Raw genomic sequence first — 25,101 nt, 5'->3', positions numbered from 1 at the left:
ATAACAGTTCAGGCTAGATATAAAGTGCAAATAATCAGTTCTCAAAAATCTTAATTATTTGAATTTAAAAAGTTCTATGCCCTGAAGTCAAACAAAACTGGATGTCTTTCTGAAATAAGTTTTTATTCAGAATGTACTGATTTTTATTCTGGAGTTACTGTAGAGTGCTTATGTCTTGATATACCCAGGGTTAGACTCTGTGAATGGGTTGTTTCCATTTCAGTTTTAATACCAGGACAGGTACAGGAGAAGTACCTGAGAGAAATCACTGGCAGGTGGTCAGTGAAAACCTACTGAGATATAAAAATATGGAAATATTACCTCCTATGCAACATGTGGAGTTAGCTGATGTATGAAAATTTACTCTCTGGGAGTTTCTACTCAAATTGTGAATCTTGTACATGTTGGGTATGAAATTATGCTGCATGTTTTTTTGCTCAATAATGAAACGAAAAAGCACTTACTCTGGAAATCTCAATTATCATTATCTCCAGGGAATTCTGAGTGATAAACGATAATGTTTGGTTGCTGAGGCTTTCAAGATTTGCCTTTCAAGTATCTGGGTATCTCTGTCCTTTATCAATTGAATTAAGAAATAGAAACAACTCCAAGTTCACCCCTACTGAGATTGCATCAGCATCTCTGAATTTTATCAATGTGAATTTCTCCTTCAAGTCAGTTTTTGATCTCAGAAACTGTATATCTCTAATATAAAAGTTTGCCTGTAAATTTTCATGTGTGTAGGTCATATTTGTAGCTGTTTAAAAATGAAAATATTTACTAAATAGGAAGATAGTGCTGAATGGGCATCATTTTTAAATGCCTGATGAGTTTCATCCAATGAGAACTGTTTCTTCAGTCAGGAGAAGGGAAAATGAAACTCAACCTAAGCTCTGTCAGTGGAATCTTAGGAGAAGGAAAGCACAGTGCTTTAGGAAAAAGAAAATCAATATAACTGGGCAATGAAAGCATTTTCATTACAAAGAACCAAAAGCCATCACAGAGTACAAGGTTCACTTAAAATGGAAACAAGGGAAGTTGGTCTTTGACAGTTTCAAGAAAACTGTGAAAAATAAACTACAGTTACAAATATACTGTGCTTTTCTTTAAGGGGAAAGAAAGTCTTGTTCACAAGAAGTTAGGAGAGGTTCCTTCCACAGAATTTTTTTAAGGAAATTATTTTGTACCACCTTCCAGTTCCTATTCTGCTTCCTACATATCATATCCTACACACCATATTATAAAATCACAGCATTATAGAATGGCCTGGGTTGGAAAGGACCACAATGATCATCTAGTTTCAACCCCCTGCTATGTGCAGGGTCACCAACCACCAGACCAGGCTGCCCAGAGCCACATCCAGCTTGTCCTTGAATGCCTCCAGGGATGGGGCATTCACGACCTCCTTCGGCAACCTGTTCCAGTGCATCACCACCCTCTATGTGAAAAACTTCCTCCTAATATCTAACCTAAACCTCCCCTGTCTTAGTTTAAAACCATTCCCCCTTGTCCTATCACTATCAACTCATGTAAACAGTCATTCCCCTTCCTGTTTATACACTCCCTTCAAGTACTGGAAGGCCACAATGACACCTCCCCAGAGCTTTCTCTTCTCCAAGCTGAACAAGCCCAGTTCCCTCAACCTTTCTTCATTGGAGAGGTGCTCCAGCTCTGTGATCATCTTAGTGACCTTCCTCTGCACTCATGCCAAGAGCTCCACATCTTTCTTGTTCTGGGGGCCCCAGGACTGGACGCATTACTCCAGATGGGGCCTCACAAGAGCCGAGTAGAGGGGGACAATCACCTCCCTCTCCCTGCTGGCCACCCATTTTTTAATGCAGCCCAGAACACAGTTGGCCTTCCAGCCTGCAATCACACACTGCTGGTTCGTGTCCAGCTTCTTGTTTACCAGGACCCCCAAGTCCTTCTCCACAGGGCTGCTCTCAAGGAGATCTTCCCTCAGTTTGTATAAATACCTGCGATTGCCCTGGCCCAAGTGCAGTACCCTGCACTTGGCCTTGTTGAACCTCATTAGGTTTTCATGGGCCCACTTCTCCAGCCTCTCCAGATCTGGATGGCTTCCTCTGGCCCTCTGGATGGCTTCCTTTCCCTCCAATGTATTGACTGCACCACTCAGCTTGGTGTCATCTGCAAACATGCTGAGGGTGCGCTCGATTCCATTGCACCACCTCCATATTCTCTTGAATACCTGCAGAGATGGTGACTCCACCACTTCCCTGGACAGTTCATTCCAATATCTAGCCACCCTTTCTATAAATTCTTCCTTGTATCTTCCAGATAACTTTTTGATATCTAAACCTCCCCTGGTGCAACTTGATATCTGCATTAATTCTATGGTAGTGCTGAGAACGGACACCGTGGAGAAAATCCTACAGCAAAAGATCTCTGCCTACTTTTCATGATCTTTGCACTACATTCCATAATTTAGATCCCATAAGCCAGACTGGACTACTGGTGTTATTTTTGTTTCTGTTCTTGCAGTAACAGAAGCTTGTTAGTAGTCAGAATCTGCAGGATTGTGTTTGTGGCTTTTAAAACTTGGCCTCTTTTTGGTTGCTACTCCACTTTCAATTTCTAGCATCAATCACAGGCAGAGCTTCCTCTAATCAGACTACAGGCAGTGGTGTCTCAAGATTAAACTTCTTTGCTCCTGTGGTTGTGTGAGTCTATAGGTTCGTTCCTACTCACCCATTCACAGTAAGATTTCCTTTGTCCCCAGAATCCTGTAGCAAGATTGTTGTGTTTTGGGCAATTTCTTCCCCTACTCTTAGCAGTGCAAATCCTCAGCCATTCTCACTTTCAGACATTCCTTCCAAAACACAGCTGTTCATATTCCCAAGCAGCTTGCGCAGGTATGCCCTAAACTGTCATTAAACTAACCCAAAGTTGAAAGCATTTACTTTGATGTTCTTGATTTGATCTTTTCCTGTGCTCAGTCAACAGCCCCCCAGTGTCCCAAGAAAACCCATATTCATATTTGAGCATGAATTGTTTGGAGCATGTTGTGTAGACAAATCTGTATGTTTTTGTGTTTCTTACTGTGTAATATAATCTTCGTTTGCTCAGTGTCATACATAGATTTGTAAAACCATTGACCTTTGTGCAATGTTTGTGTTGAAATGAATGTTACTGTCATTTTTATTTCTTCACAAAGTCTTGTTTGGGGAAAGAAATTAAGTTTAGACTCCAGTAAGCATTTTGTTGCACGGTGTAAATGGGATTTTTAATTCTGATCTCTTACTGTGAGAAAACATAGTCTGTTCTGCCAAAAATGGTACTGAAGCCACAGCCCTTGAACTGTTTTAAATGAGAAGAGGGTAAACTGATGATATAATGCATCTTCCTAATCTCTAATTTCCACGGTTTGGTGAATTTTACTATAGCGTATTTCATTAATATTATATAAGAAAATGATTTGCAGGCAAATTAAGTGGTTGACACAGGTACTAAATAATAAAAGCCCAGAAATTAAGTGCAAACATGCAATTAATTACAAGATTAATGTCTCTCATCTGGTCTCACGATATATCTCAAGTAAACCTGCAAATACATAATCATATTAACTGAGTATGAAAACATTTATATGTACACCTTAATTGAATAATGATGATATTCTGTGTATCACATTGCCATGCAGTACACGTTGGTGAAATGTGATGTTCTCCAAAAACTTAGAAAAAACACAAAACCAGTATCTGAATCTCAGATTACTCTGATGTTTTGTACTATGATTTGCATAGTATGCACGCACTGAATAAGCTGTAACAGAGATGTGACCTGATGTGATGGCTGGTGGTATCAAAAGAATGAGTGGGTTCTCATTGACTGACACTGTTTTGTTCAGATATTTTTCCTTGAGAAGATCCCTGGTGTCCGCTCAAGCACTTGAATTTAGTGAGTAAAAGTAAAACAGTCGTAAAAAAAATAAAATTCCTCTTCATTAATTTAACATAAAACTGAACATCTGAAGGGTCATTGGCCTGCTAAGTCTGGTTTTCTTGGGTAAAGATGTTTTTGTTTTTCAGCTGCAGTCATCTGTGATATCCTTTCTATGTATCTTCCCATTAATCTTCTATAGAACAGAGTCTGAAAAAGCAGAACAACATCCCCATGTTATTCATTATCTCAATGGATAAATCTTACTGAGTATATTGCATTAGCCTCAAGAGCTTTGCAGTCTTCTGGATTTCCCTGCTCTTGGCTTGGGCAGGCATGGTGATGTTTTCATCAGTAAACATATTTCAGGGGAGAGAACACAGGTATCAGTGCAGTGGCCTTGAGGAAAGCCTCTGCCAAGTCATAGTGAGCCCATCTCTGCCTTGGGTCACCAGAGGCAGTCATCCAGATGAGTCACACCTGTCCAGTTCAGATCCATGTGTTCAATTTGGGCTTTGTAAACAAAAACATTTGACCTACACAGAGTAATTCAACTGCAGTTATGTTCTAGTTTAATCCATAAGTAAACTAATTATTGACTTGAAAAGCTACTGTGTTTTGTTATGTCTGTGAAGTATGTCGTTGCTTTAAAACTCTCTATATATGGTCCTTAGAAGGTAATCATTTCCAAACATAAGTTACCCAATGCATGTTGCTCCTGAATAATGTGTCAGACCCCTCCAGTTGTGTCACAATATGGCCTACATGAATATAATCCCTTAAACCAGTGTGTATGCTTTATATGATAGGTATGAGATTTCATTCACTCGTACAGCTTAGGAGAGAATTTCTGCCTTCTCTCTGTTTCTGTTATTTTTACTAGGAAAAAAAAATTATCAATAGAAAATGAAATGCATACTGTTACAGTGAAATCCTATTTAATGGCTAACTTCAATTCAGAAAGGCAAGGAAATTCATAGTTAAGGCTGGGATTTCATCCTTCAGTTATAACAGCGGGCCAGCAATCCTCTTTCACACAGGTGATTTTTGGAGAGCAACTGCTATTGAATTGCACAGAAATGCTTCTTTTTTAAATGCTAACGGTGTTATTTGTTTCATGAATTTTTGTATCTCTATCTATGTAAAGCTCTAGTACAGAGTATCTCAGATGCCACGCACGGACAGAAAGTGATTTAATCTTTGATTTTTCCTTCACACTTTTCATTTCAAATGTCAGCTTGATCCCTTGCTCTCCTCACACCAATCTCAGATCCATACTGTTATAGGAGGGAAAATAAAATAGACTTGTTAGATGAAGGTTGTGATCGCGCTTATATATAGCTGCCAGGCCAGAGGTTATCTGCTGAAGGAAAGCTGTGTGTCTGGGAGGATGCATTGCTGAATGCAGTTTATGCAGGTTTTAAGAAGCCCTAGCTTTGGAGATGTGCTCTGTCTGGAAGATCCTCCTAGGCTGGCTTGATAGAGGTGATCTTCTTCAGAGGCCCCCTGCCCTAAATCGTAGAATCATAGTGTACCCCAAGTTAGAAGAAACTCGTAAGGAAAAGTAAAGAGGCTCATGCAAACTAATTTCTAGCCTGCAGTGTCAAGTCCAAACACATTGCTGAATCAGCAGTAAATGGTACTGTAGCTGGACTTTGATTCTGGTCCATTTTTTGCTAGCTCAGGAGCGTGTTTTGGCTAGCCACTGCCCACTGCATAGGAAGAAGGTGTTGTGTCACCCACGCACTGCAGCCTATTTACAGCGCCATCATCACGTCTGCACAGCTCCACTGCTTGATGCCAAAAAGGCAAAAATATACTCATATCTCAGTAAAAATTTCTACTGAAGACTACTGGTGATGTTTTCTTCTGTTGCTCATTCAAAATATGATGCTAATATTGTGGAGAAATTGTAAAGCAGTCTAGAAAGCAATGAGAATGGACAGATAAGTACTATGCCAGAATGTCAGATCTCATTTATCTCCCACAAGAGGACCTTATAGGTCATTTTGCCTCATCGGCTTCATTTTACTTTGAGTCATCATTCTTATACTTCGCATCATCAGTGGCTTTGGTGGTACATTTGGCATCACAACAGGATTCTGTAGGCTGCAAGTTTCTTTTTTCTGACCCTCGAAAAATCAGCAGGTTGATGCTTCCCAGAACACTTTCATATTCTTTTTTTCTTTATTTCAAACACCTTGCAATTTTAAACTATATTAAAAGCAGCAATACTGGAATCAGTGCCCTTATGTTTTCTCAGCTGATCCTGTTCCATAATTTTGTGTCAGGTCAGCAATAAATGTGCATTGCTGACAGAGGCAGTTATGCTGTTTCACTGCAAAGGAATAGCAAAGGAGAGATTTATCTTAGAGCCTGGGGGTGGAACAGTAAACCAGAACCATTTTACTCATGCTTACAAATGGAGAAGACTGTTGCAAATACTTGGGCTTCTCATTTGGCAGGAGGTAATTTCTTTCCAACTATAACTTCTGCTTTAAATCTCCTTTTTCTTTTTCCTTTTTCCTTTTTAAATTATATGGAATAGAAATATAAACACAGATGCAGAAGTTTGGACCTCGAGGCAGTTTTGGCTGTGTAATGGCTATCACTACTGTGTAGTGAGCAAACAGCAAAAGTAAGGAGTGGGAGAAGCATCTGCACTCCATTTTCCTTTGAGGAGAATGAATCTGTGGTGGCACCTTTCATTGTTTTCTTCTTTTCTTGGAGGACTGTGGAATCACAGAAGTAGAAAGGCAGAGTGAAAGCACCTGTGGGTTATGGCTGCGTCAGCTCTGCACACCGAACTTGAAACTCCCTAGAGGAACTTTGTTTCTAGAAAAAAACAGTAACACAGAAGAAGATTCAGCACCTTCAAGTCCTGCACCAAAAATCAAAAATATGGACTTTGCCCAGATTTGCCCCACAGAAAGATTTAGAGATGATGATGTTGAGGTTTTTAAACTTTTCTTTTATATGATAACTCTTATGTCAGAATTTGTAAGCTTGAGTGAAGCACCCTACTTCCCCAGTAAGGGAAATCAACTGGGCCAGGAAGAATGCAGCCCAGTGAAATCCTGCATTTCTGCAGCCCTGGGGTAGTTACCTACTAAAATTGGCATTCACTCTTGAGAGTGCTGTACCTCCTTGGTTTGGAACTGAAGCAGAAGCTTCTTGCCCAGAAGGAATACTGAACTTTGTGAAACAAGCTTGAAGTGTTTGCCTAAGTGGCTTTGGTGGTCTCCTTGTTCTGAGGACCATCTTTCTACTACCAGAATAGATGTAGATCTGTTGAGAGCATTTCCAGTTCATCCTTAGTGATGAAGTTGTGCCACCATGAAAGTAAGTATGCAGCTTCACAGGAAAGTAGAGTGCAGAGGAGAATATTTGCCCAAAAGAGAAAAATCCTGTCCTTCATGCATTAAAGAACTGCTGGGGAGGAAAAAATAGAAAAAAAAATAAAACATGAAATTTTAATGTCCCTGCATTTGTTGTAATATCCATGAGCAAGCAACTTTGAGCATTACCACTGCTTGAGGGACTGCAAAGTGAGGCAGTAGCAATACCAACAGACGGATGGGAAGTACTGAAAGAAGGTCAGGGCCTCAAAGAGTCAGTCACAATGAGCCACAGGCACACAGGCATCTTTGCTTTGAAGTAGATGGAGATCTGGGATAGTGTGCAGCAGCTTATTGCTGTCTTTGGTGAATTGCTAATGTATCTTTCACCTTTCAGTATCAGTGATGCAGTTAAGGGGCAGTTTTCAGGGATGAACGTGAGAGTACTTTTGTTAGGATTTATTTTACTTGTTTTAAGTATGTGGGTGATCACTGGAATTCCCAATAAAGAAGATTCAGTTTTATGAAAGCTACATGTGTATATTGGCCCACTGAATTAGGGATTTTTCAACTTTTCAGTGTTTCAATATTATCCAAAATGCTACTGATAACTTCCAGAAAAACTGAAAAAAAACAAACAATTTTGCTCTGAAAAATTAAGTATGCATAATTTTAGCCATGAAAAAGATTTTGCAAAAGCCAAATCTTTTCCTTTTTTCTAATTATATTTTTACATTATACATTACATGCTTTCTGGAATGAAGTCATTATTATTTAACATATGCAGTTTGGAGGTGTGCTGATATAAAAAAAAATCTACATCTTATGATAGCTGAACTAATAATTCTAGTTCTCCAAAATCCAGCTTCCTCCTTTGTAGATGTATCTTTGTGTCTTCAATACTCATAGCTTTCATTTTTTTAACCTCCTATTTATTAATTTTTTGAGAAATAAATAAAGAGTAATCACTTCAAGCACCTAATTGTAGATACACAACCAGTCCTCAGTCGTTACGCATTTCACAGGGCCAGAAATTTGGAAATAAATTTTGCAATTTTCAGGAGCATCAGAAATAATCTGACTTCAGCCTTCATACCATCATACTGACTTACATATATAGAATTTTCTAGCAACTCAACCTAATTTCCTAAGCCTTTACTTCTTGTTTTTGACAACAGTGAATTAGGTTACACTAGCATTTGTCATCTGAGGAATCTTGAGTCATTTGAGCTTGTTTGCAATCGAATCACTCAATCAAGATTGGCTTATCGGTGGCTGGGTACAGCAGGAACTGCAATGCTTTTTACCTGCTGCTTTATCAACTGTCTCTCAATAGTTGTAAGGCTTAATCCATAAACCCCCATCAATTTAAACTGTATTAGCATTGTACAGTAATTGCAAGAGAGCAATAAAAAGTGATGTACTTTTAGGACACTTGTGAGCTATTTTTCTTGAAGTTAGAATCATCCCAGTCTATTACTGTGGGCTATGAGCTCCTTTGAGAAATTAGGAGCTAATGATGATCTTAGCTGAACAGAAGCTTTTAAAAATGTTTCTCATATTATCTAAAAATATTCATCACTGTATTTATAATGTCCTGTGCCTTAGGCATTAAAGTCACTGCAGGTGAGATGAGCTAATAAAACTTGACAGAGAACTTTGTTTTCTCTGAGAGACAGCTGTCACTCCTTTCACTTCCCAGTTTGCTCTAACATATGAAATCTCAAACTCACTCACTTGAAACAGAGTAAGAGAAAATATCTGTCTCATGAAAAAAATCTATATATTTTTGAGCTTTATTCTTGAGTTATAAAAATAACGGCAATCAAGTTTTTCCAGCAGCCCAGTGCCCCTGATTAGCTTTTGAAGGCTAAAATGTAGTATTTTCAGGAGCTTTCATGTTTCAAATGGAGTTCTACTCTGAGATACTACAAGTCATCTTAATCCATATGTGATTCCCAGAGATTCTATTTCTAAAGTTTGAATTTATTTTTGGAACATTATGTAAGGAGATGGAATTTTTTTAAAAAGTACTGTAGTCCTTAATTAGTGTAACTAATTTTTGTCAGCTTTTGTGTAGAAAGTTAATTTTGTTTTTTATTATTCCAATCTACATCAAATTTTTATATCTAAGATTTTGAGTAGTTTTAGGGCATACGTGGCAGTTTATAGAAGTTTATAGGCTGCAGTTAGTTTCAGTCTGCGTATTTGCCAAAATAATAGAATTATTTTCTTGCATGATCATCTGTAATTATATTTCTGATTACATCTTTCACTCTGTTCTGTAGTGCCTAGACTGGGATATTGCTAAAAACATATATGGAGAGACCTTCAATTTTGCAAGGGAAGAAGCCTATGGTCTTCTAAGTCCTGCTGTGATTCATAGTTGAAAAAGCACTATGACACTGCTGTTTTGAAGGCAGCTGTTTCAAAACTCAGATGTGTTTTTAGGATATACTTGCTTTTTCTTTCTTTATCATCTCACTTGTAGGATGAAGCTGACTATTAACAACTTGTATGAAGAAAAACTACTATGCACAGATTTGTCTGTAATGACTTACCACTGGGCTCCATCAGGATAAGAGCCTGGAAATTTTCTGTCTGCACTTTGCTATTTTTGAATGCATGTTTTATTAAAAAATAAAAATAAGAAGTCCCTTGTTTGCACTTTCTGTCGCTGCAACAGATTGCCTCAGCAATGTATTTTTAAATATTAAATGTGGAAGTAAGTTTTATAATAATAGTTTTAAAGCATTTCCAGTTCCTTTGATATTAAAAGAACTATAAAAGACATGCAGATGTGAGCACATGTTTGTGAACTTGTGTAAAGTCTTATAATAAATAGAATGCATTTTCAAGAATTGCTGTAGAAGGAAATACATAAGATTCAGAAAATTTATTAGGTAAGATCTCATCTTAAGCAGTTGCTCAGAGACCCTTGAGGCTTTCTGGATATGTGATTCTACTTTCTTATTATCAGAACTCAGCAATCTGTGGCAACCCCTCAAGCTGTCACAAGAAGCAGAGCCCGAGTCAGCCACTGTTCTGAGGTGGATGCACCCAGACCTTCAATTTTAGTGAGCTTCCAGAAGAAACTCTAACATTCAAGCCGAGTTGTATAAAACAGAAAAGAATGGTTTAAAATACAGAAAAATGAAAGTAAAACTGAGAACAAATGAAGCTAGGAAAACAAAAAAGGGCACAACTGTCTTCTTGCCCAGTTTACTCTTCTAGTTGTCTTTGTGGTTGCTTTGGCTTCTCCCTTGGGAAGTCCTGTCCACGTAGCCAGGTCTGGCCAGTGATTCCCTGCTCCTCGTGGCTGTCCTTGAGTCTCTGCATAAGCTGCAAACTTCAGCTTCATGCTGGTACTCGCCTTTGCTTATCCATGCCTTGCCATCTCAACATCGCTCTCATTGGAGCCTCTGAAGGAAGGAACAGTCCCAGTTCTCTCGAAGTCCATCTGAGACAGTGGTTGTATAGGATTGTAATGGATAGCTGGGAATGTGGAGACACAAACAATACTGCACACTATTGGAACTTCATTGCACTGAAAAAAGTAATTGTAAAATCTTATTTTCACTGTACAGAGTTTAATGTAAGTAGGGAGAAAGTGGGGAGCTGGGGTGGTGGGAAGGTGGTGACAGCAAGGCACAGAACTCTCTTCCTCTCTCAGTGTAAGGCATAATGAATTTAAAACAGTGAAAAAGAGTGAATTTTGAACTTGTGGCTCACCTGAAAGGACTCAAAGCCTTGGTTAAAAAAAAAAAGCTTAGCATTTTACTCCTCTACTGGCTTTTCTTCATTAAAAAAAGGCCTAGGTCTTCAAAGCCTGGAGCTTTTCAGACTGGGCTGAAGATTTGAGCTGCATGGAGACCACAGTGCTGTCCTCTTGTAAAGAGATTAAAGTGTTCACATTTGGAAAATAAAGATCTAATCCTCTCAAGACACTGCATAGAAACCACATTTCTTTTGAGCATCAGTGGGAGGTGGAGGTACTTTGCAACTAACCAGCTATAAAATTCACCCTTTGTACTGAGATCAAGTATACAGCCTTCACATCATTTAAATGCAACTGAAGATTTCCAAATAATGACTCAGTAGGAATTAAGTGATGGATAGACTTGTTCTTGCATAGGTTTCACTCTCTGATTTGTAGGCTAATATTAGACTTATTCATATTCAAATTCAGCTTGCAAGTTTAACTGGGATTCACGCTTTGGTGTTTCACTCTTCAGTTATGCTTTATGCCTACATTCTGAAAATATTTTAGACTGATTTGTTCTTCTCTACCAGCAATCAAAAAAATACAGTATTTGGTGTAGATCTTCAAGACTACTGCATTTTCTTGAGGCATCATCTAGTATGATCATGGAGAATGTACATTACAGGAGTTGTTGACTAATAAAAGTGGTATAAGTGCTAATAATGTTATCACCAGTATATATGTGGGGGACCTTGCTTACTTTTTAGTAATGTGAACATTTTACTACAGATTATTATGGCTACTTCTGTAAATTATTATAATGTTTCATGCTGATGCTTTAATACAGTAATTGAAGATACTTGCTTCAGCCCTTTCCTTACTAAGAGGCAGAAAGAAAATATGCATTTGCCAATGTGTAGGATTTTTCCCGTGTGAAATAGACATTTCAAAATAATGGGGAAAAAAAAGGGAAGGTTTCTGTGCAAAATTCATGGAGAATCTTGTTTTCTAGGTATGACCAATTCCTGACCAATGAAGGACAAATAGGTTTCAAGCATATGAAGCCTCCTATTAGAAAATGTGAAGCTTTAGCTTTCAATGAGAACTCAAATGATTGTCTTGGAAAAGGTTTTAGAAAATATTGTTAATTTATTATTTTGTAAGCTGCCCGTGTGCATTAAGTGCAAACAGCAAAACATGGAAGCATTGTCTGTGGCCTTATTAAGCAGTCATTCAAATGCAGGGGGTTGCTGCCACAGAAGCAATTGGACCCCGGGGGTTTTGGTGTTTGAGTTTTTGTCACAAATGCTTTGCCATCTTTTCCTGTAGAAATGTGTGCAAACATTTCTGTTGGTCCATGCTTGAGATTCCATATTCAACTTTAAATGTTTAAATTCGACCTGTTTCTCATAGGTGTGTAAGCTCAGCTCACTTTTAATCAATGTAAAGTTTTTAAGACCTTGCTGTATGCATTTTTTCTTTTATATAAACATACTAAAATGCACTGAAGTGACAAAGCCTGGCAAGATTACAGTGCTGTGACAGACATCATCAGCTTAGCTATGACATAACACCAATCAGTCTCTAAATGAAGTGAGTCTGTTTTTACTTTTTTTGAATATATGCTTGAAGCATTTGGAAAGATAACTATGTATAGCAGCCATTAGCATCATGCAGAAGGTGTTGTCCTGCCTGCAGGCCTGCTCTATCAGTGCTATAGAGCAGCCTGTACAGATGGGTTTGTCTAGTGAAATGTAGGCGCAGGAAATGGACTGCTAATCTCTCATCTGCCAGAGCCTGTGGCACACTGGCAGATCAGCACACCTCATGCTAGAGATTAAAAGTACTGATGGACACTGTTCTTTATTGCATCTTCAATTGATGCAGTGGGAATCTGTCAGTGGAAAGAGACCAAATAAAATACAAAAGAGGAGGGAAAGCAATTAACTTTAAAAGAATCTAACATGGAGACTGTCAGATTTAAAAAATGATTTAGTGTCAGAATAAAACAGTCCCAAATGTTTATATGACTTGGTCACCTTTTACTTGTCATTGATTCATCCAGCATATGGCAGCTATAGTTCTGTGGGCCATTCTGAACATTGCACTGCATTGATCCGTGTGGTAAATGGTGTTTTAATAATTTTGGGGAGGACATGGAAGTAGACTAGTAGTCAAAGCTAAATGTTCTAACCTTTTGAAAAATAATCACCAGAGTACCTGAGGATCATAAAATCACAGAATGTCCTGGGTTGAAAAGGACCACAATGACCATCTAGTTCCAGCCCCCCTGCCATTTGCAGGGCCACCAACCACTAGACCACACTGCCCAGAGCCACATCCAGCCTGGCTATGTGGTTAGTAATTTGTTTCATGCCAGTGGGCATGTGCTAGGAACCAAACATGAGCTTTGGAGTTGCTTTGATACAAGAATGTCTGCCTTCAGAGGTTTATGGTGTTATCATGTATGATAAACTCAGAGAAACTCAACTCAGCTGACAGAAACTTCCATATGCTTGGAGAAGCAAGTAAAATGACACACAACAGCTGCCAGCCTAAGCATTTAAACAGAACTGAATGGTCCCAATGCAAAGATGATGCTTTATCTTTTGACACTATTTCTGAAGAAGCTGTAAAGAAGTACTGTTTAATCTCTTCAGTATATAAAACACAGATGATGGATGTCTAACAGTGTGACATCTGGCAACTTATGTGCAGTTCTTCCTTCAAAATACACATCTGACTCAATTGCAAACATTAAGCAAGAACTAAACTAGCAAGAGTGGCTACACAAAAAGACACAAAAATAAATTTGATATTTTCCAATACAGGATTTTAATGCAAGTGCCACCAAAACAAAAATAACATTGAGAAATGGGTTTTAAATTTGTGTTTTATGGGAGAAGAATGTCTTCTATTTGCTCTGTATTAGTAAGCTAGTATCATGAGTTCATGAGATCAAAATTCAGCAGTAAGCTGAAGATTTCCTGCTTTAACCCAGCTTGAGATGATACTGTTGATCCTAACAGGGGCTCAACACTCAACTAATGAGAAATTGGTCTCTATCAGGTCAAAAACTTCAATTCAATGAAGTTTTTTGTAGTGACAGTCTTTTTTGTGCTCTGTTTGAAGGCCCTCAAACCATGCACATTTTCTTCAGTATGTGAGTGAATGTCTCTTCCCCAGTGAGCAAAATTACTACTGAAGCCAATGTGACAGACCAAAGGCTTAGAGAAGATATCCTCTTTGTGCCAGGCCATGAGTGGTGAAGAGAATCAAAAATCAACAGGGAAAACTGATGCAGATATGTTGGATATGTACCATGCTGGCTGTTTCAACACTGCTAGAGTATTTAGGAAAGATACTGCCTAATAAGTGCCAGAGGTGACAGCAGTGAGTTACTTGCTTTGTCCTCTGTTTAAAGGAAGTAGTAGATTTTCCACAGCCACTGAAAGCTTTTTAAAAAATGTTTGCTAATTCAGGCATCTTATGTTGGTTTTTAGACACCTTATGTTGGTTTTTAAGGTTATCCAAATATTACATTATTCTTTGTTACTGCTGTATGACATCACCACTAATTAAAACCAGTAAACTGACACTTGTTTCTACATTTCTAATGGGAGAACAATGAGTTATCTTCCATTCACCCAGTGCAACAATCAGCATTTTATTGATTTTGTAGTTTAGTTTTTCTTACTTATTCATTTCACCTGGTAGTTTTCCCAAGCAGTGATTAACATCAGTTGCAACCTATACTAATGAGAGGAGTGTACCACATTTTCTGTGCCCCTATGTGTTATTCATGTCAGCAGTGGACCTACATTTAGGTATGGAAGGAGTGTTAGTGCGAGTGTGAAGAGAGTTCGAAATAACGACACGGTATAAAACAGAGCATTCTTGCTTGAAGTCTGAACACTTTATGGACCTTTGAATTAGTTCTGCTTAAATATCGAATTAATTCTCCTCCAAAGAGACAGAAATATAGAAGAGATGTATATTTTCATGTTATATATCACTGTGAAATGTCCTGCTAAGTTCTGGATAGAGAAGGAACACTACAGCTTGATTTCAGAATGTTTTCTTACATAATTAAAAAAAATCAAAGTATATGTAATAAGTAGAGTCAGGCAATACATATGTACTCAGTGTCATTTGTGTAGTTGATGTTTTGGAAGGAAGTGGACTTTACAGGACTACTTCTTTGGGTCTTCCACAACAAATACTTTCAGTATGTTTTAAAACTGTTGCTGTTCAAAAAACAATTTTTACTTACATGTTAATTCAAGCCACAAAGACTATATACTAATCCACAAATGGACTTTATTTACAAACTGGGAGGGGCTCGAGTTCTTAGCCTTGATCCTTGTCCACGTCTGCTTTTGCTGAACTCCTAATTACCTTCTTTCTCCACTGCAATTTCAGTAATGCAATAGTGGGTGGAATTTTTGAGCCCCCCAAAAAAGGAATTATAAGTGATATGCACTAGTCAACTACTGCATGGAGTAAGGAATACATTATTGGAAAAATCCTTTCATAAGTGATTAAATGAGGATGTATTCAACTTTCTATAAATCAACACAGGGCCCAAGATACTTCTATCCAGATCAGGTGCAGTGCCAGGGTGGGTGTAATACAATACATGTTAATGGGCGTGACTGAGATACTGAGGACAGTAAATAATTACCTGCATCCTCTGTGAAACAGAAACACCTTTAGAGATACAGATTTACAAACTTTCAATTTCTTACTGAAATTAAACTACTGAAAAGAATAGTAGGCAAGAAGACACTACTGCATGAATCTTCACTGTAGGGCAGACATAAAAAACAGTCTACCCAACTGCTTGAGGGACTAACATACAAGTTTACAAGACTAATACATGAATTTAAATTGCTGTCACTAGTCAAGTTTTCTACTCTCCATGAACAACATTGTAGGTAGTGGCAGAAGCTGAGGATCTGTTATTTTCACAGCATTGATGTCTTAGTCTCAGATATCACCTCTGTCGAGTGTTTGTTCACGCTGTTACGTTTTGCAGTAGAATTAGTAATGTAGAAATGGAGGCAGTAGTTGTGAAATCATATTTTCTACTTATTCAGCAGTCTGCCATCAAAACACAGGGTTTAACACAATAAAGTTTGTTCTCATACTATCTGTGTCATACTGTTTGTCAGTGAGGTATGTTGGATGAATGTAACTACCCAGCTTCTTGTGCTTTCTGGTATCTGCTTGGTTGAATCACGCCGTGACTGACACTGAGACACATTAGTGGGAGGATTGTTTATGAGAAGAAGGGAAACAAATTTGACACTTGAGTTTACAAGGGAAGTTGTTGCTGGAGCACAGATGCTCACTGCCACCAAACACTCACAGCTGAGGTCAGGGAAATCTGTCAGGGAAAGCAAAGCAGCCTTGAAGCAATGCTATTTTACTGGCTGGCAGAAGAGAGCACACATGAATTACTGTTACAGCTGAGCAGAGAGCTTCCCTCTTTCCTTTACTTCCTTAGGATTGCCTAACGTCCTTTTATTTCACAACATGTTCTAATGAGACGTGCAGAAGAGTTCCTCTCCCATCTCCCTCTCTCCTTTGTTTCCTCAGAGACCTACAGTCTCTTCTAGGGACTGGTGGCATTGACAGCATCAGCCAGCAGGTCTCAGACTATGTGGTCCCATCTGATGTCCTTTTACACTCCCTGGCAATTGTTTTTATTGCTCTCGTGTCATGCCAACATGCTATATTTTGTGCTTTTGCACAGAGCAAGGCATAGCTTTGAAACAGGCTTGATCAGCACAGAAGTACTGTCAAACAGTAAATCTGGGAATGGGGTAATTTAAAAATACATATATTTCTGTGCTGTGGATATCCTATGACAAAAAATAATGATAAAATGAGTTTTTTGGGGGCTAAGTTGGGCTGTGCCATTGGCTAATGATGCTCTGGCAGAAGAATACATGAGATAGTTGGAAGGGAAAAGGATATTGTGGAGAAGACTGAAGAAAATATATAAAAAGAATATGTACCATAAAAGAGTTAGCTTTCAAATACAGCAGTTTCTTGAGCAAGGAGGAGGAATTTATAGGAAGACAGAACATGCACAAAGGAAGAAGCTGGCAGAGATCTGTGGGGAGAAAGAATGGGGAACATTAGATAGGGGAACAGCAAAGACTGGAGATCAAGGTCGAGAGAAACAGATTAAAGCAGTAAGCCAAAGCAAAAAATACATTTTGAAGAACCACAATGAGTCATTTCCTCCAAACAGAAAGAAAGGTAAGAGGTAAGAAAGGTAGAGGAAAAGATATATGCATTTGCACAGGTGGAAAGAACAGTTTATACAATAAAATGGAAATGAAATGAGGAGAATGAAGTTGCTCAGTAAATTCCTGTTGGTGAAACATGATATGCTTTCACATCAGAGGGAATCCTTTCTTGATGGCTCTCTTTGTGGCTATTAAGTCCTGTAAGAGCTGTAATTCCAGACTTAGCCAAAGGACTTCTGGTAGGGAAAACACTTGAAGAGAAGGCTGCTGTATTATAAATGATAACTATCATTTAATCATTGTTAAAAAAGAAATATGAAATTAAATGGTAGAGATTTACCATCTACTGCTATTTAATATGTGCATAAAAGCTAGTGTGTTCGGGAGATGTTAAGCCAGTGATAAGTACAGAAATGATGAATGCTTTACATCAGCAACACCCAGCAGATGCCTTGTTGACTGAAGCACTGTTTCCTTTCTGTCTTAACACTTTTGAACATGATTCTTGGAGGAGAGTGAGCATTTCCTTCACAGTCAGGAAGCTCAGTGTTTTATGTCTGTGCTTTTCTCTTTCCTTTTAGGGATCTCTTGCTGTCTGTGGCTCTTGGCCAGGTACTCTCGCTCCTTATCTGTGGCATTGGACTCACAAGCAAGTATTTGTCAGAAGATTTCCATGCCAACACACCTGTTTTTCAGAGCTTCCTCAATTATATCCTTCTATTCTTGGTCTACACAACAACACTAGCTGTCAGACAAGGTAAGTGTCTACCTATGAAACTCACAATGTTTTGTGTAAGACAGTGATGATGAAACTTTTTCAGAACAACAATAAATGAGTTATGCTTAAGTGTGATTCAGACACATCACAGTAATATTTATAGTATATTTACACTGCCTACTAAAGTACATTAGATAAACTAGAAAAAAAAACCCACACCTAAATCTTTATTAATAAAGAATGAACTGACAGATTCAGGAGTAGGGTTAGATTCAAGGATAGGGCATCTACCTATATGCAGAAAAGAAACATCAGTATTTTTTACATCCTGAATATTTTTTTTAGGAATGCTCTTCTTGCTGCTCTGTCACCACAGCCACACATTCAGGGTTTGTTTTAGATCTAACTGCATGTCTTACTGGGAAATATTAGTATGTTCTACATCTTATGTAGGCTAAGGAGAGCTCAGAAGCAAGCAAAGAAGAGTTTGCTTTTTCTAGTTGCTCATCGAAGAAACTCAGTACTTCACCAACTATTAGCAGCCAATTTTGAGTGTTTTGGAAGTAGGAAGTAGAAGGAAGGAATTTGGGATGCTGTCTCTCTGAGATGCTGGGTGGGCAGAGTAGTTCTACAGCCCTGCTGCTGCTCTGGGACTTGTGTAAGCAATCTGGCCCCCCAAATGAGAAACGCATCTAAGTGCACTTCAGTACCATTTGCCAAATGATCCTCTATTTAATAGTTGATCTATAATACAGGTTTTTGGTGCTTTCCCTGCCTGTCCCTTCCTTCTCTGTGATTTCTTGTTTAGATAAAGTATGGGAAATTAACACATTTAAGTACATTTCTCATCCACTCATTTTTTCATAATTGTATTATTAATTCATTTTCACAAAACACATGGATTAGAAGCTATAGGGGAGCTGTTAGGTCACAGCTTGAACTGGTGATTGAGCACCTGGCGAAGGGGTGTTGTTGGCTCAGGGAGCACAAGCAAACTGCACCTGTGCTCCCCACATGACCAGAAGAGGTAGACCCACAGTGAAGCCTCCCTGGGCTCTTACAAGGGCCAGCCACTAATGGGGGAGTATTTCTTAGACCTAGGCTGTTTCTTCAGAATGATTGTTATGCAGTCAAGGAGCTACTTCACCAGTTGGGTGAGTTCAACTTACATTTCTGTGTATGACTACCTGTGAATACTTTGCCTAGTATTGTCAAGACCCTGTCAGAAGCAATTTTGCTTCTTCATGAGCAGAACAGGAGCAAGATAAGACAGCAAAAACATTACTTGCTTTCCTGATTGTCCTCTCCTGGTGGTAGGAGGGAAGGGCTCTGTCAAGGAAAAGAACTAGAATGTGTCTTAGGCCCCAGAACATCTATTAGCATATTGAGATGCTCACATTTTTTATAGGGGCAAATAGTTCTGAATTGTTCTTTGATATTAGATCTTTGTAATGATTTGGGATCAGCCTGGAAGCTTAAATTCTTTAGTCAAGATAGTAGCGGATATAAGCATGATGTAACACTAAGTATGGAAGTGTTTCAGAACAATAAGGGCTTCGTTCCTGTGGGGAAAAAAAAAAACAACAACCAAGCATTAAAAAGATACTGCTGCACTACAGCAGAAAGTGCTGAAATGTACTACAACTGGAGTTTTACAGAACTTAATCTATGTTGATTGTTGTTAATAAACAATGGAGGTCAGGCAACTGAGGAAATGTTACCTCTTCCATAAGGAAGAATTGCTCAGGCATTGTGTTAGTCTTGGAATTTCAGTTGTGTAGGGCAATGCCACATGCTTTTCACTGCAGTAGGCTTTAAATGTGTATCAGTAGCATCTTCCCAGAGAACTGTGCTTGGAAATAATTTTTCTGAATGTAGGATTGCCTAGCTGTTTGCAAATTCTATCCCGAAAATGCTCTCCTCAGGACTGATAAAGATTTTGTGGAAGCCAACTTCCTGTGACCTTTAAATATATGTATTTCTTTTAAACACAAAATTGTTGGAGGATGTATGGGCTAAAAATCTGCTATGTATTACAGAGGCTTGTTTAGAGTGCTGTTTGATGTCCAGTATACATTTGCTTTTTAGTAACACTATCAAGCGTTATGTTTTACACACACAAAAATACTTAAGATTTTACTTTATTAAGTGACTTTCTGTTTATAAATGCAGTGTTTGATAAAAGAGAGTTTGCTGGAGTGCTCTTTAGTTCCAGGAAGGTAGGTTTGGGAATTGAATGGTGAAGTATTAGCGTAAGGTCAAAAATATGGACATATGAGAATGGTTGGGGAAGATGTTTGAAGAGGTTTGCAGTTGAATATAAAGTGTACAAACAACCAGAGCACAACATAATGGGTGACAAAGGAATAGTCTGTAAAAGGGCTGTTGGAAGAGAGCTGTTTAAAAAAAAAGAAAGATCATTTTGGCTTAGTGTCCAAAAAAGAATCTAGATCAAAATTAGCTACTGAAGTAATGAAATCCACTGTCCAGGCACTCACCGTAGCATTAATGCTGAATGGCAGAGCAATGTACAGCCAACTCATTAACTCAGCACTTAATAATGCCAAATGATTGAGCTTGGCATTCTTTTTGCTTGTATGTTTACTCAAATTCATTATCTATGTTTGTTTCACTAAGGCAGTTTTTCCAGCAGCTCTAATCATTTGGCTTCATTTTCAGGTGGAAATCACGTAAGTTATATTGCTTTTATATGGATTGATTTTGTTCTAAGTGCCAGGAGCAGCAGAAGGTGTTTTTTATCAATTGCAGTTCTACAATATGCAAGGTTTAAGATTTTTAAATTACCCACTTTCTCCTTCAGAAATCAAACCATTGAGGTTGGCTGATAGTCAAAAATAACTGTATCCCTTTGTCTTTCTCTTTGCTTGCTTTTCTAGCCTCTGGGCTTTTGCAGAAATGTACTTGCCAAGAAATAGTCACTTGAGGTGGCCAAAGAAAACCTTAATTCTCTGTCAGACTCAAAGCTATAATTTTCTGAGACATGTGGAACTCTGAAATTTCCATTAAATGAAATGTCTGGTATCTAGATAATTTTTTTTTTTCTATTCTGGGTATTCTTGTGCTCATCGTAATTCTTTTGTTATACATAAACTGAAGTTATTGTTTCCCTGAAGGTGTTTGTGCAGAGGCTCTTCACAGTGAGGCGTGCATATGCTCAGATGTGCAGAGAAGCAGGTAGTCACTTATCCACGTGTGTGTACCCACTATTGCTTCTAGTCAAATGCTCTTTAATGCACCAGCATTGATGTGCTGAGGTCTGAATATAATTTTTTAGTTTTCTTATGAAAACAATGCTATAAAATTTGTCACTTATGCAGCATTATCAGGCAATGAATATCATTGTTTCATCTGATTGATATCAGCCAAATATTGAATAACTAGTAAGGGAACCCTCAGTTCTTCCTCTTGAGGTAAATTCTTCTCCTGCCTGTTTTTACAGCCAAAGCCTATGTTTGTCCATGTTAACACCTCTGAATTGACAAGAAGGTTTTAGCACGTATTAGCTCAGTCCCCTTGTCAGCAGAGGATTCTGCTTAGTAAGATCTTGTTCAGAATGCTACCTGATAGTCCTCTGGGTTGTATGTTATTACAAACTGAGGAAAAGGGACTCCTTGGCTATCAGGAAGAAAAGCCTTCTGTCAGTGAAATGAAGCTATGTGACATAGAACTGGTGGAGATAGTTTTAGCACCTTAAAAAGCAGTAAGTGGGAAATGGTCCGTAGTGGACCAGAAGGTGTTAATTATGAACAGTCAACATGAGTGCAAGCATCAGCAGCTGGCAGCCAAAAATACTTTACTTCTAAAAGCCGCTTCATATATGCTACAAATGAAAACAATTCATCTACTAGGTGTTGTTGAAGAAGGAAAAAAAAAAAAAAAAAAAAAGCTATTTTTTTATTATCCTGGAGCACAGTGGATAAGTGGGCTGAGGGCGCATTAAGGGTGTGTTTTGAATGGAAGGGGAGCATAAAACCTTAAGGGTCAAATTCTGCACGAGTAGCATGCCACAGTGCAAGTTCCTTTAATTTCAGTGCAGTAAGTTAGTGTTTTCCAGCCACCGTTTGTGAGAGCTGGCAATAATTTGCTAATTCAGAATAGGTTTCATGAAATAGGTTTTATGGATAGATGAGTTCTGCTTCTATACTAAGGTTATAGCATACATTAATACGAACATGGCTTTCACTAGAGTTACTGTAATGTCTTAGATTTGACAAATAATCAGATCCAGTCTGTGCCTCTAAGTTAAATACAGAGCCTTGTGACTCTCTTAAAGATTGCAGTCATGTCACTGGAATTTGATTTCTTTTTATGCGTTTTTGTCTTGGACTTGTTTATGATCTTAGTATCTCAATCGTATGTAAATTACTGATTCATCTGCTATTCAGACATGTATCCTCATTTAGATACATGGGGAGGAAAAAATGACTGTAACATCCTTTCCACTTCCCTTGAATAACTGAAATGGGATACATGAAGGGAAGTATGACACTTTATAGGCATTGGTTTCTTTTACTGCAGTTGTTGTCAGTTTTTTAGTGAATGATAGGAAGGATGTGTCTTTATTTTCATTCAGTTTCATTCCACTAGCAATGTTATCTCAAAGCTGGTATTATGCAGTTAACTTTGATAGACATACCATAATTCTTCAATATTAAGACCTTTTTTTTTTTTTATGTGGGCTGCCCTTAAGAATATATTTGGGAAACAAAGAAAGTACGTAATTTCACCTGATCAAACTATCTTAGGTATAAAGTACTTTGGGCAATATGTGTTGTACCATAGAGGTGAAAAGTCTTCCTGAAAGGCATCAATCTTGTCAGCATTTTCAAAGAGATGCCTTCAGAAATATGGGACCTCCTGTTTGTTTAGGAGGACAGGGAGTGATTTTGATTAGCAAATATACATTGCATCATTGTTCAGTTTTCTTAGCATGTTTGTGTCTCTGCTGTAGAACAAAGAGCTTGTTGATGCCTGCTGTGTTGTCCCCACAGCTCTAGACATACTGCTTTATGGTCCTCTCTGCTTGTGGCAGAAGTGGTGCTCAGTCCTTAAAGACAATATGTTGGTGAGACTACACCCAGCCTCTGCATGGCAAACATACTACTGCATTTTGCCTTGAAACCTGAGGGAAATGAGTATCAATCTGGTCAGGCTTCTCCTAATCCACCTGCTGCAAGGGGGCAGGCTGCACTGTAAAAATGAAGCATCACAGTGAGCATGGCTTGGAATGATGAAAAATGATGATGTTATGATCTTTGGTATTCTCAGAGCAGCTCTGCAGATTCTTCCCTCTCCGTAGAGCTTTGCAATCTGTGGTGTACTTTCTCCTAATCACTCTGGGCTTTTAGGTAGGGGTGCCAAGTTATGTGGGCTATGCTTATTATGGAGGTAGTCAGCCAAACAGTCCTCTTGTCTGTGCTTTGAACAGTCGTTATCATGTTTAGTAGGAATTCTGCACTTTATAAGGAAGAAACTAAAACTCTGGCTATTTACAGACACTTAAAAACCCCAATTTTTTTTTTTTTTTTGGTAACCTGCAATTTTTTGAATTTTGAATAGGAGATGTATAGGAGAGAGAAGTATGACTTGTCATCTGATTGTTTCCTACCACATCATAGGTAACAGAGCTATCTAACTAAAAGGTAAAATAGTATGACTAGATCCAGTTTCCTGTCCAGTGCCATTTGTATAATCATTTTGTTTGTCTATGAATTTTCCCTCCATTTTCAGCTGATTTTTTTTTTTTTTTTTTTTTTTTTTTTTAAATTTCCTGCTGTGAACTACAGAATATTGCTGCTGTCTCCACAGCATGAGCTGTTACTATTCTACTCTGTAGGTGGCTACAGTTTAGAGAGATGTTAAACTATTTCTGCATATGGAAACTTCAGAGGACATTGTGATCTTGTTCTTTCTGATAGGTTCCCAAAGCCACAGCATTTCTCTTCCCAATCTGATGAAGTCTTCTTGCATTCTTCGGCCATAATACAGAAACAGATGCAATTTCAACACTGCTGGTAGGAATCATGAAATGGCTTGGATTAGAAGGGACCTCAAAGATCATTAAGTTCCAACCACCATGCCACGGGTAGGGTTGCCAACCTCTAAATCAACTTTTAGATCAGGTTGCCCAGAAGCCCTATCCCACCTGGTTACAGTAAAAAGCAATAGACCACACTGAGTATAAGACAACAGTTTTAAAAACAATAAACTTGACCTTTCTGTCTTCTGCTTTGCTGTTCCTAATGATGGAGTTGGGTGGTTTTTTTTTTGTTTTGTTTTTGTTTTTTCAGCCCTCAGGGTTTTTCATTGCCATCTGCCTTGTTTCCCTAACCAGTGTACATAAGCTTTCTGCACTGACCTTACTGCTTCTTTCCACCCACACAAGGGACCAGCCATTTCAGGGCTGAGTCAGTTTTCATCAGGTGCATCTTGCTTTACCAGCTGTTTAGCAAGTTATAAATAAACTCTTTAGAGGTGAATCCTGGCCCCAAATGTAGTGAGAAGGTGTTGACAGGTAATGCCACAAAATAAACCTCAGCCTTTTCTTTCTCCTGTTTTAATTTCTCAGTTCTGTCTCCTAATTGTTAGGCCAGACACCTGCTAACCAAGCCTGTAGGAAAAATCCCATGTTAAAAAGCATGTACTTTTCTGCTAATCTTTTTGTAATTTTTTGAAATAAGATGCGTGTCCCATGGTTGAAGACTTGAAAAGTACTTTTCCTTTAGGATGCATGGGGCAGCAGTTCAGCAGAAGCACAGTATGCTGTGGTTTAGTGATGTGAATACTAACATACTCAAGGAGACCCCAGAAGCAATAAAGGCTAAGCCTATTCATGCATCCGTGAAGTAGTATTCTCTGTAGTAGTAATCCATGGTCCCTGATGCAGTTCATTCAGAGTCCAGTTTGCTTTCAAAATAGCTCTGCTGCTCAAAGAAATACTATCTGTGCCATCAAAGACAAAAGAACCTCCATGAGGACCTTGACCAAAAGTACAGGAGCACCTCTGCTGATTCAATCAAGAGGACAAAAAAAAAAAAAAAAAGGGAGGGTGGAGAAGGGAGATCTCGGAGATCTCTTACTGTCCTCTTGATCTAAATGAGGAAATGGGAGGTCTTATCTACAAACAAAAGAGAATCTGTACTAAGATTGCTTATGAACTAAGGG

At 38.4% G+C, this 25,101-nt stretch overlaps 1 protein-coding gene across 1 annotated transcript in view; it reads left to right on the top strand.

Moving 5' to 3' along the window:
• The window catches only part of SLC35F1 (solute carrier family 35 member F1), a gene marked incomplete at both ends in the record, with an annotated part of 230,285 nt that overhangs the window by 114,586 nt on the left and 90,598 nt on the right, over positions 1-25,101 (top strand). The window contains one exon of the mRNA XM_079550241.1: positions 17,780-17,955. Within this exon, the coding sequence (XP_079406367.1) occupies positions 17,780-17,955 (176 nt within the window). The remainder of the gene's footprint in view (positions 1-17,779; positions 17,956-25,101) is intronic.

Source organism: Tetrao urogallus, assembly GCF_951394365.1.
Source record: "Tetrao urogallus genome assembly, chromosome: 2".
Lineage (NCBI taxonomy): Eukaryota > Metazoa > Chordata > Aves > Galliformes > Phasianidae > Tetrao > Tetrao urogallus.
This window is presented reverse-complemented; position numbering and strand designations above follow the sequence as displayed.